Below are 13,359 nucleotides of genomic sequence, written 5' to 3' on the forward strand. Positions count from 1 at the left end.
CTCTCCTCTTTTGCCCTAAATTTTCCATTGTTTGCAGTTTTGCGCTTACCTTTTTGGGTGAGGAAAAAGAAAAAGAAATCTCTCTCTGCCTAATTTGGCACGTTGCAGCAGACCCTGCTTTACTTTCAGTTTCACTTTTTCAGCATAGTTAGGGGAAAAATATCTCCAGTTCTCTGCAGCTAGCAACTACAGAGCCCTGAGCAAAACAGCTGAGAGCAAATCAGCTGAGAGTCGGAAGCCGATCTAATCAATTTGTGCTAATTAACCTATGCTGAAGCTTTAAGGGGCTGTTTTTTTCTATTTTTGCAGGCATCGATTTACTCATTTGTTTTCTTTTAACACTGATCAGCTGTAGGGCGGCCCTTTGAAGCCCAGCGGCAAGAGTTTAAACAGTTTTTTTCCCTCTAGCAATCAACTGGGACTCAGGAGGCAGCCGGGAGCAACCCACCACTGCGCCGTTCCCTAGCTTGTCGTGCATTCTTTCCAAAAATCGGGACTTTTTTAAAACGCCGTAGGACAAATTGTTCAAAAGCGGGACTGTCCCGCCAAAAGCGGGACATCTGGTCACCTTAGTGTAAGAACTAATGTCTGAAGTTAGGGGAGAGAAAATAGGAAGTTGAAAGACAAAAATAATAAGAATAAATTGTTTGAAATAAGAGGATAAGAAATTGTGAAAGGTAGACTGAAGGAAAGGAACTGGAAGTGGCAAGGCTATTCCTTTATTTTAAAAAATTAGTATTATTACATGCCAGGAAACAATTTAAAATATGAATGTTCTTGAATTCAGATTAATCATGATAATGGTTTGTTTCATAATTAGTTAACAAATAACATAAATACTTTTTCTAGGCATATACAAAGTGCTTTTAAGGAGGAACTGCAGGATCAGGCAAGCAGATATATTTTGTCAAAGATTTATTAACTACTTGATAATATGTTTGACCCAATTATTGTGGGAATACTTTCCACAGTAGATAAAATGTTAAATTTAACATTAAAGATAAATATTCTTTGAGCCAAGTTTGATTCTAATGATATGGAACCACTCTTAATTTTAAAAATATTTTACAGTTGTTTAATAAGCTACATAAATTAAGAATAGTGTCTCTGATAATTTTATTTAAGCAACTAGTCTTCTTTTGTAAAATGTTTAATGTGTAATGGACAGTTTATCATATAATTAGAACCCTAATCTCACAATTTCTGAGAAGATTTAGCATGCCTATTGTCCTAATAAACAGAAGAATACTCTATGTCTATGCACTTCTGCTATAAATATTATTGTACTGTACTGACTGAAAAATATTATTCAGGTATTGATTGGTTATATCTATTCCCTTTGTATTTCCTCACTAACATATAGCATACATACAATAAAATAATATTTTGACTTGAATGTTGAATTTTGAACTGGTAATAAGTTCATGTCAATCATGAATAAATTAAATCCATTTTATTTATTAAATTTAATCAGTTTAAATAACAAAAGCTCAGTATCCAAAATATATTATTTCTAAAACTAAAAATTACAATTAGTTTGATGTGATGATTAAAACTGTCCTTGACTAGAAATCAGAAGATTTTGAATTCTAATCCTACTTTATGTGTTTATTTTATATTTATGTATATCATTTTCATAAAAACGACTCTAGGTTTTACTTGGATAGAAGCATAAAAATGAAAACACAAAAAGAAAACATACTGTATATACTCGAGTATAAGCCAAGTTTTTCAGCACATTTTTTATGCTGAAAAAAGCCCCCCTTGGTTTATACTCGAATGAGGAAAAAATGCCTTTTTTCCTGCAACCCATTTTGGCTTCCAGGGGCTGCAGGGAGGCTTGCTAAGACCAAAATGGGGCGGGGGGGTGCGGCGCCTCCCCCGTGCCCTGTTTTGGCTTCCAGGGGCTGCAGGGAGGCTTGCTAAAGCCAAAATGGGGCGTGGTGGGTGTGGCGCCCCCCGCACCCCGTTTTGGCTTCCAGGAGCTGCAGGGAGGCTTGCTAAGGCCAAAATGGGGCATGAGGGCGGTGCCTAGCAAGACTCCCTGCAGCCCCCTGGAAGCAAAAATGGGCTGCGGGGGTGGAGGTGGGTGGGGCTTCAAGGGAGAAACAAACAAAGAAACCCTCACTGTTTAGAGAGCTCCCCAGGTGCACTGACCTTGAATTGAGAGTTTATTGTAATAGGCTGGCTACTAGCTATCCTTGCTCAGGCTAAGCTAATCAATAGTAGAGCTCTAAGAATGCCAGATGAGAAGGAGAAAGGGAGGGAGAACTGTTTGCGGATCCCTATGTGCACTGAGCTTGAGTTGAGAGCTTATTGTAAGTGCCTGCACTAGCTATCCTTGCTCAGGGTAAGCCACAAAACGTTTCAAAACGTCTGGCTTTTCTTCCTCCTACCAAAGACTTTCTGGGGTTCTTCACAGAAAGGGAGAAAGGAGAAAGGGAGGGCGAAAGAAACAGAGAGATATAGAGAGAGAGAAGAAAGAAAGAGAAAAGAAAAAGAAAAAGGAAGGGAGAGAGAGAGAGAGAATGCAGGTATCTCTTAACAGAGGCTTGAACTTGCCTGAAATTAGATCAAGCTCTACATCACTTAACCCAATGTATCAGATTAAATTGTTATTGAATTATTTTGGTATATATACTACATTCTCTTGTGTAATTTAGTTATAGTGTAGTTTACACTATGCACTTTCAGAGCTAGTTTACTGTTTTTCTTTGAAATAAATATTCAAAAACATTTAACCTACTGATGCCTCAATTAATGTAATTTTATTGATATCTATTTTTATTTTGAAATTTACCAGTAGCTGCTGCATTTCCCACCCTAGGCTTATACTCGAGTCAATAAGTTTTCCCAGTTTTTTGTTGTAAAATTAGGTGCCTTGGCTTATATTCGGGTCAGCTTATACTCGAGTATATACAGGTAACAAACATCCTAAGCAGAAAAACAGAATAACAGAGACCAACTACTACATATTTTATTAAAGATCTTTCATTTTGGGAGAGGCTCATCTGATGTTCTTGTCCAATGTCCAGGAAAAGAACCAGATTTTGAGGGCCTTATTGAGAGCCAACAGGCCATCTGAATGTCAGGTGGGATGTTCTACTGGGCAGATGCTGCAAGAGAAGAAGCATTTCTCCTGCCAGGTAACATTGCTTTACCAAAGGGATCTTAAGCATGTCCACTATACCAGAACTCATAGCAGAGATCATTGGAAACAAGTGGTCTGGTTTATTTCTGGAAACAAATAATCTGGTTATTTCCGGTTAGCAATATAGTTAGTGTAGTTAGAAGCTACTGAAGCAAAAATATCAAGGTTGACATTGTTAAACATATTGCTTACCCTAACAGATTGGATGTATTAATCAGATAAATCACTACTATGAATCTTACCATTGCATTTGTCTTGATATCACTATAGTTAACCAATCATAATATCACTGAATAATTAATATATCAGTGTCTTCTTTCTCTTTCCATATATATTAAATTTTGAAGTCTTTAAAGCATATTTAAACTATTTAACCTAGCAGTAATTGAACTGCTTGCATATAACTGGGCTTTATACTGTTACAAATTTTAATACACAGAATAAATACATTATCTATAAATGTGATTTTACATATTAAATGTTACCTGTGATAATAACATTTTAAAGCACTATAAATGATAGTAATAGCAATACATGCACAATTTAAAAATAAATCTCACAACACGATTAATAACATTACTTAGTACAGTCATACAATAGCAGTGCAACACTTCACATTACAGGCAGGACTCTGGTTCAGTTGCCCGATATTGGCTGGAGCTGCCTGTTGATTCTCTAATTCTGAGTGGTTTATGACAGAAACATTATATTTAAAACCGTAACTAAGTAAAAAAGCAAATGTTGCTATTCAGCAATCCTTGTAATCAGTTATCTGGACTGAAATATCTAGACTACAGCAAAAAATTATTTTTCACTGCCTCTTTGCTGTCATATTTTGCAAACCAGACCTGTTAGCCCTAATTCAATCTCATATTTTTCAAAACAGCAGATAAGGGATTTCTGACCTGTGAAATAGGATCAAACTGAGCTCCTGTCACACATAGTGGAGGTTTATTTTCAGAATTATTTCTTTCTTCATTAATTGTATTACCTAGAAGATACAATGCAAGAAATATATATGTGCAGTATCACTCATGAATACTATTTTCTTTACACATTAATTTGTAAACTTTTTCTTCCATATCCTCCCACCAATTCTTAGTCACTGGGATGTTCTAAAAAAACCAACAACAACCATAGCTTAAGTAATGGAAGATAACCCAGTTTCACTAAACTTTTACCCCTCACAAGCTTATCTATAATGCCTATGCACATTTTAATCATAATAATCATAAAATGTTTCTTAATTTTCTTAAAAACAAGAATTATAAAGACCAAACGTATTATTCAAAAGATATGGTAATATGATTCAATGAAAGATCACAAAAGTTAACTAAATGAATCAAACTGTTCCAAAATAATGAGAAATGTCCTGACAGGATAGATCAAGCAATTTTACATTTCACAATGAGGAATGTATTTCTGAAGAGTTTAAATATCTCTCAACCTCTATCACATACATGCAAGCAAGCAAATGATATGGAGAAGAAGTAACAGCTACTTCTGCCATTTTTGTGCCAGAAACAGTTTTGCTATATCCTGCATTTCTTTTAGGCCTGCTAATTTTACCTTGTGGCTTTAGAGCTGACTTTAGAGCTGAGACTGTTAGGTGTTGATGTAATTGATATTCCTGCTCTGAGAATCTCTAGCTCCCAATGTCATTCATATAATCAGGAAGGGAGAACTGCTGCAGCTTATAAGAATTCTTTTTCTCTCTCATCTTGTTGCCTATTGAAGTAGCAATCTATCCATTTTTTTTTAAAAAAATATATTATCCTTTATGGGTGGTCTTCAACTTAGAATTGTAATTGAGACCAAAATTATAAACATAAGTCATGCCAGTCATTAAGTTGGTCGTCACATGACCAACCCAATTTTATGACATTTTTTTTCTGGCAATCATTGTTCACAACAGGTGTGTTTTCCCACAAAAAATATCATAAATTGTGATTGTGTGACAGTGGAACACTGCGAATGGTCATGAATGTGGGCCGGTTGCTGAGTGCCCAAACTGTGATCACATGACCACAAGTAAGGAAGGAACAGCACTGGAACTTTGAATCCAGGTTGTAAGTAACTTCTTTGAGATTCACTGTAATTTCAAACAGTCACTAAGTGAGGATTATCTGTATTTACTAGATGCTTTGAGGGTACAATTTACCACATTTCTTGTCATTTAAAATGTTCAGTTTTGACAATTCAGTCTGCAGAAATATTGCGAGTCCAGACATCAGTTTTTAATATTTGATTGATTGAATAGGTGGCTGGTCATGTTCAGCCAACAATGTATTTGCCTGATGATTTTATCTCATGGTTGATCACATTAAGTGGGAAGCTTCTAAATTCCTCCCTACATGAAAGATTATTCACAGATATAGAATAAAATGCATCCGTGGGCTAATGACACCAAGTTCTATTTCTCCTTTTCACTGGCTCGGGTGCAATTGTTGAGCCATTGTCTCCTTGCAGTAATGGACTAGATAAAAGCCCAATTCAGACAAGAGAGGCTCTACCAGTGAATGGCATATGCCCAGGTGACTGGAATTCAACCTATTCTGGATAGTATTGTATTTCTCATGAAGGATCATACTTACAGCTTGGAGGTACTACCTTGATTCATTGTTGATTTTTCAGGCACAAATGGCCTCTGTGGCATAAAGCATCTTCATTAGCTGAGGCTGATGCACCAATTATAGTTATGATTGGATAATGATTCCCTCCTACAGTGATCCATGCTCTGATTAACTCTTCTTGAAGCTATGCAATATGTTATATAACGGCCCTTGCCTATGATTTGAAAATTTCAGTTGGTAGAAAATGCCCCAGTGAATCATACTGACTAGGAAGAGGCAATACAAATACATCATGCCAGTTCTATGACCTTCATTGACTGCCAATTGGTTTCAAGCCCCATATTTAAAATAGTTTGGGATCACGCTATCTAACAGAACATTTCTTCCCATATATTTGTACTTATACCATAATACTTTTGGAGGGCATGATCCAGGCATTCTCCCATGCTAAAATGTGGTAAATGACTATGTAAAGGCAGCTTTTTCAGTGGTAGTTCCTTGTTTATGGATGCTCTCACCAGGGTGGATTTGATTTAAATCATGATTTAAATCACTAGTAAAAAGGCTTGATTTAAATCAACTGGCTAGGTGGCTCAGTGGCTAAGATGCTGAGCTTGTTGATCAGAAAGGTCAGCAGTTCGAATCCCTAGTATAGGTCTCCTGTGTGAGTAGGGGTTGGACTAGATGACCTCCAAGGTACCTTCCAACTCTGTTACTGTTAAATCATAATGTTTAAAGAGCAACTGTCATCTCTGTCCCATAGTGGCTCCTCCTCTGACTGGCTGTTGACTCACCAACAGTCCCAATGTTGCAGAATATACAGCCTCATGCTACATAACTAAGCTCTACTTCATGCTGAATAAACTAAATTATTAATGTATCTTAAATAGAAAGCTATCTTTAGATAGATTTTTACTCCAAAAGCATTTTATTAAAATAAATTTAATAAAAATTTTTTAAAAATCTGATTTAAAAATAATAAACAATTTTTATCCACCCTGGCTCTCACCAACAAGATACATCTGTGGACATCTTTATTGTTCTCTCTGGTACTAGGCATTCCTATTCTCTCAAGACATTTAAACAAAACATTAATGTTGCTATAATTTATAGTTCACATTACTATTTCACTATCTTTTACTATTTTGTTTTTTAATAGTGTATTTTATTTAATATTTTAATATATATTTCAATCAAGGATTTAAATTACTTGAATTGAGTTCTGTTCGTTGTTTTTTAAATGGTAAGAACTATACAAATGTTTTAAATCAGAGGTAGGGAGCTATAGCCCTTTTACAACTTGAAGACTTCAACTCCCATAATGCTTGAACTCCCATAATGCTTGAACTTTAACATGGAAGTTAAAGTTCTCAAATCATATAAGGACTAATTCCCACACCCCTATTTTAAATAAATAAAACATGTAAGTGTAATAACCTGATTCATTAAATATTTCTTGAAGACAATACTAGGCCATGTGAATGAAATAATGGTCTTATTAAGAAACTGGTTTTCTACTGTTCAGTTTAAAACCTATATATGTCACAAAAAATTTCATTGTCACAATTATGTATCAGATAGTGAAGTGCAGTTCTTTGGATTCTTTTCTAAAAAGTGTAGGTGAAGGGACATATAACTTGATTGCTTTTTCTTAACAGTCACATCTTTTCTTCGGCTCTTGAGCCAGTACATGTTTTATCTTTAATTTGTACAAAAATTATTTTTGGCATGATGAAAGCAAAACAGATTAACATCTTCAAAGGATGGAGTGCACAGGATGTTCTCTGAACTGTCACAATGATCCTCCTGAAGGAAAACAAAAGCTTATGCCTATCTAATAAATGCAGCCAGTACTGACTTTTATTGGACATTTCTGCCTTAATCGGAAGTCCAATCAATTTTTTAAAAAAGACATATCAGTTCTCTCAATACAGCCCAGGTGAAAGCAAAAAATATCTAAAATGTTACCTTTTATACCTTCTCTAACTTGTCTTCTCAGGACCAGAGATGTCAATATATTTCTACAAAAATTACTTTAAAAGGGGGGGATATGCTCAGCTTCTACTCAGATCATCTCTAGTAGATTCTACAACTTTTTATTACAGGCTTACGAAAAGTATTATGTTATTACAGTATTGCACATGGTAGCAAATATTAAAATTGAACATATTTTCACAGAAAATTTACAAAACTGGTATATGTTCAGGCTACAGTTGTTTCTATTTTGTTTTATTAATTATTGCTACTGTGCAATATATATATGTAATATAAGGCTTTTATGGACAATAGGAAGGCTTTAAAAATAAACATAAAATACTACTTATATGCTTAAATACTATTTAAATCAAGAACATTATACTTTTTTAAAAAATAAAATGAATATGTTTCTACTTTGATTCTGAGCTCCAAAGTATGTGAAGTATGGATCCACAAAATGTGAAATATAAGATATAATTGCTTTTGCTTATGCCTTTTAATAAAATTTAACTGGAAAAGGTATAATTAAATTTCTTCTAATTTTTGGCATCCTCATAAAAGTAATCACAATTTGGCCTAAGATATTTTAGGTTCTTTATTCTGCCATAAATATTTTCTCATTAATTTATTTATCTTTATGATATAGCTATGAAATTAACATTGGAGTCCCTTTGAAACATATACTAATCTCCATTAATATTTATGTAAATAAACTTAATCTTACCCCAAAGTCTTACAACTTGCAATCAAAATATGGATGTGAAAATTCACTGTTAAGTGGTACAATTGTTAAGTGAGGCATCATTTGACTATCCCCAATTTTTCTTCCTGCAGCTTCGCACTGTTCTGCTAGAACTTCTTGGGTAACTGGGACATTGGTATTGCACTATTGGGACTTCTTGGAGTTTGATGGTTTTGTACTATGTGACCATGGCTGAGGGTTCCAAAGTGCCCATGGCTTCCAATTATAATTCAGAGACTTACTGCAGTCCCAAAGTTATAGCATACCAAGAAGTTCCTGAGCTACAGGATGGCAAGCAACTGCAAAGCCAGGCAAGATGAAGGGTGGCCAAAAGTGCAGAGGGGCGGGAAGATAGCAGGTATGAGGAACTGGTGGCAGTACCTTACCTTACCAAGGCTCAGAGGTGGGAGGGGGCCAAGCCTGGAATTACTTGGATTGGGGTGAATGGCCAGATTGCCAGCTTTCTCTCTGACTCCCAATATTCCTATCTAATAAGAAGAATATTCAAATCATTCTGAATATAACAGCCCCAATTAAAATTTTGCTGCTGTCAATGCTTGATACGATTCATCTGTGAGGTGTCTAGCATAAAATAACAATAAATACTTAACCATCTGTTTCAACTGTTTAAAATTGGAATCTCTAAGCCTACGTTTTGCTGAAGCAAAAGAAAAAAGGAATCCCCTAATAAATGCCTTAAACATGTCACATAAAACGGACGTTGCTTACCTGAACGTCCCTTCAGGGCATGCTGTTGGAGAATCCAAAACATGGATTATTCTTAGTTTATTAGCCAGAGACTGAGTGTATGTTCCTTTAAATTTTTCTGGTCATGCCTCCTGTGCTTGGCTGAGGTCAGTTTTGTTCACGAAGGCAGAATTGAGGAGCCCAAATGATAAGTCAAGAAACTCGAGCCAACCGGACCTGAAACACAGAAACTCAACAGGGTGAGTTGGATTCTCTAGCAGCGCACCCAGAAGGGACGTTCAGGTAAGCAACGTCCATTCTCCAGCATGCTGCTTGGAGAATCCAAAGCGTGGGATATACCCAAGCAAGTTCAATTAGGGGGGGACAGCTGACTGGTCTAGGGTGGCTGCCGAAGTTCGGACTGATTGTAATACACGGCGACCAAATGATGCTTCAGCCGATGCAAAGGAATCAACCTTATAGTGTCGAATAAATGGGGACAATGTTGTCCATGTGGCTGCTCTGCAGATTTCGGAGACAGAAGCTTGAGTTACCCAAGCCGCGGTTGTAGATGCGCTTCTTGTAGAGTGAGTTAGGATTCTTCCCAGTAGGGGCTTGCTTTTGATTGCATACGCCTTACAGATGCACGCCTTCAGTCATTTCCCGATGGTGGAAGAGGAAACTTTCTTGTCCAATGAAGCCGGGAGGAACAAGATAAATAGAGCTTCGGATCGTCGAAAAGGCGCAGTTCTTTTAATGCACCAGCGGAGGGCCCTCCTAACGTCCAAAGAATGCCACTGTTCTTCTAACTGATGCCTCGGGTTCGGGCAGAAATCTGGAAGAACAAGTTCTTGCGCGCGATGGAGTAGCGAGTTGGCCTTGGGCAGAAAGGAGGGGTCCATCCGCAGGATGACCCTATTTGAATGGAAGACGCATAGATCGTCTCTCACAAACAGGGCAGCTAGCTCTGAAATCCGGCGTGCAGACGTTATAGCTACCAAGAAAACGACTTTGAGCGTCAGAAGACGGATGGATCCCAATGGTTCGAAGGAGGATGAAGTAAGGGCCTGAAGCACCAGAGAAAGCTCCCATGTAGGATAGTGGTGAACCATGGGAGGCGGAAGTTGGAAGCACCCCTCAGGAAGCTCTGAATCTGTGAGTTGTGTGAGAGAGAACGCTCATCGCCATTGGAAAAAATCATGTGCAGGGCTGTCACTTGTCTGCGGAGTGTGTTTGGGGCTTATCGAAGTCGGCTTGCAATAAGTCAAGGACATCAGAGACAGATGCTGTAGTCGGATCTGTGTGCTTGGTTGCACACCAGGAGCAGAACGAACGCCAGGTAGCATTGTAGAAGCACGCCTGGAAGCCTGAATGGTAGAGATCACCCGCCCCGAGAGATTGTCCTTTCTCAGGAGGATCCTCTCAAGTGTCAGACGGTCAACTGGAGCCATTGAGGCTCTGGCTGCAGTATGACCCCCTGGCTGAGAGAGATCCTGTCTCCTGGAATTCTCCAGGGACGGGCGACAGAGAGGTTCACTAGGTCTGCGAACCAGGACCTGTGAGGCCAATGTGGGGCGACTAGCAGGACCTCCGCCTTCTCTAGCAGCATCTTCTGAAGTACTCTCGGTATGAGCGGAAGGGGTGGAAAAGCATACAGAAGGCCCAGAGGCCAAGGACAGTGGACAGCGTCAATTCCTTCTGCCTCGGGGCATGGAAACCGGGCAAAGAATCGTGGTAGTTGGGTGTTGTGCGGATGTGCAAATAGATCGAGGACCGGATGTCCGAACCTGTCCGACAGTTCGCGGAAGAGATGGGGGTGGGGATGCTGCTCCATGTGATCTATCTGCTGCCTGCTGAGCCAGTCTGCTTGGAGATTGGAGGTCCCGGAGATGTGCTCCGCCGTCAGAGACAGGGTGTGCTTCTCCGCCCAGGTGAGTAACTTGGTTGACTCCTCCATGAGGGGCACTGACCGCCTTCCGCCCTCGCGATTCACGTGCGCCTTCGCGATCACATTGTCCGTGAAGACCAGGACATGGCAACCTGCTACGAAGGCCTGAAAGTGACGAAGGGCAAGCCTGACTGCTTGAAGCTTGAGCCAGTTGATGTCATTGAGTAACTCCGCCAGAGACCATCGGCCCTGTGCGACGTGGGACTGAAAATGGGTGCCCAACTCCAGCAGGCTCGCATCCGTTGTGAGAGTCACTCGTTGTGGCTCCTGGAAAAGACACCCGTTGAGCATGGTTGGTGAGGTCCACCAGTGAAGGGACAGTCGTACCTCTGATGTGAGTTGCACCTGTGATCTGGAATTGCTGCAGCGAGCCTTCTGGTATGGGAGTAGGTACCACTGCAGAAGCCTGGAATGGAATCTCACCCAGGGAATGATAGCTAAGCACAAGATCACTTTCGCGAGCAATGTTGAGAGAAGAATCAGTGGCACCAACGGGAGCGGCAGTATCTGATGCACCAAGGAACGGATGCTGAGACGGCGGTCCTCGGACAGAAATACCATGCCTTGCACTGAGTCTATCACCGCACCTAGATGTAAGATGCGAGTGGTCAGGTGAAGGTGACTTTTCTCAAGGTTCAATGTAAAGCCATGTATCTGCAAGGAATGTATCACGGCGTTGAGATCCTGCAAGGCACGGTCAGGCGAGGACGACAGGATGAGGATATCATCCAGGTAGCAGAGGAGTTGTATGGGAATCTGCCGGAGAGAAGCTGCCACGGATGCTAGCATTTTTGTGAAGGTCCTGAGGACCGATGAAAGGCCGAACGGTATGGCCCAATCCTGAAAATGCCGATTGGCAAATGTGAATCGGAGGAAGCGCCGATGCGCGGCACGGATGGGAATGTGCAGATAGGCCTCCTTCAGATCGATTGAAGTCATCAGATCTGGTCTGATGCAATCCAGTATTGATCACAGAAATTGCATCTTGAACTGATGGTAGATTATAAATTTGTTTAATTCTTTGAGATCTAGGATCTCCCTCCAACCCCCAGAACTCTTGGTCACCAGGAAAAAGATGGAATAGAAGCCGGTCCCTTGGTGTTCTATAGGAACCGCCTCTATCGCACAAATGTCCAGAAGGTGTTGGATTTCTGTGTTCATTAACCTCCTCTTTTCCGGTTGTGCCGAAACGGGACACTGGATGAATCTGTTCGGAGGGTTGGAGCAGAATTCCAAGGTAAGTCCGAGTCGTACGGTTTGTAGGACCCAGGCGTCCGTTGTGGTTAGTTCCCATTGGTCTCTGAAAAGGTGAAGATGGCCACCAATGGGAAAAACAGGTCAATAGTCACTTCCCTCTCCTGAAGGGCCTGCTGCCTGTTCCCTGGAAGGGTTTCTTGTACAGGGGCTGTCTGCGACCTCTCTCCCGAAGGTTGGACCTGTCGGAGGATCTGTCAAACCCTTTGGAATAGGAGCGATATGGGTAGGACCCACTGGGTCTGGAGTCAGCTCGAAAGGGCGGCCGCTGAGGATACAGCGTATATCTACGGTCCGCCCGTCTATACGAGGAAGGCATCACCTTGCGCTTATCCTTGTCTTCGACCAGGATGGGATCTAGTGCATCGCCGAAGAGGTTGGAACTTTTAAACGGGGCTGATGCCAGCTGTCACTTAGATCTGATGTCCGCCCTCCAATGGCGAAGCCAAAGGAGGCAGCGAGACGTTACAGAAGAGGTTAGGGCTCGGGAGGCAAATTTAGCAGCATCCAGTGACGCATCAGCCAAGTATTCTGTTGCCGCTAATAACTTATTTATATCCTGGTGAAGTCTTTTGTCTTCAGGAGGCAGGTGGTCTTGCAACTGGTGGAGCCAGATCAATGAGGCACGACTAAAAAATGAAATCGATGTGGCCGCCTTTATCGCCCATGTCACTGCCTGGTGGTTCTTCCGGAGAACAAGTTCCGCCTTCCTGTCCTCGGAATGCAGGCAGACTGCGACGTCATTAGACAACACCAAAGATGAAGTTAGTTGAGCCACCGGGGCATCCACAGATGGTAGCTGTAAGAGGTCCTGCAGATTAGGGGCTGAACAGTACAGTTTCTTGTCCAGAGCGTTAGGTGTGGCCAAGGAGCCTGGGACTCCCCATGAGTGTTGGACAATCTCAGAGAATAGTTGTGGGCATGGCATAAAGTCCTTTTCTGCCCACGGGATGGTGAACAGACTGTCATGTAGACGCGAAGCATTGGAAGAAATAGGTTGGCTGTCAGTGGTCTCCAAATTGGTCAA

At 40.5% G+C, this 13,359-nt stretch overlaps 1 protein-coding gene across 5 annotated transcripts in view; it reads right to left on the reverse strand.

Annotated features, from left to right (window-relative positions):
* UMAD1 (UBAP1-MVB12-associated (UMA) domain containing 1) overlaps nt 1-13,359 on the reverse strand; it is a 60,806-nt gene that overhangs the window by 5,303 nt on the left and 42,144 nt on the right. For 4 of the 5 annotated variants that reach the window (XM_034402302.2, XM_034402305.1, XM_034402304.2 and 1 more), the window contains one exon: nt 4,057-4,142. In XM_034402302.2, the coding sequence (XP_034258193.1) occupies nt 4,057-4,142 (86 nt within the window). Of the gene's footprint in view, nt 1-4,056; nt 4,143-9,172; nt 9,368-13,359 lie in introns of all 5 variants that reach the window. The other variant, XM_034402306.3, reaches the window with a different exon arrangement.

Source organism: Pantherophis guttatus, chromosome 4 (genome assembly GCF_059756535.1).
Source record: "Pantherophis guttatus breed Tessera chromosome 4, ASM5975653v1, whole genome shotgun sequence".
Lineage (NCBI taxonomy): Eukaryota > Metazoa > Chordata > Lepidosauria > Squamata > Colubridae > Pantherophis > Pantherophis guttatus.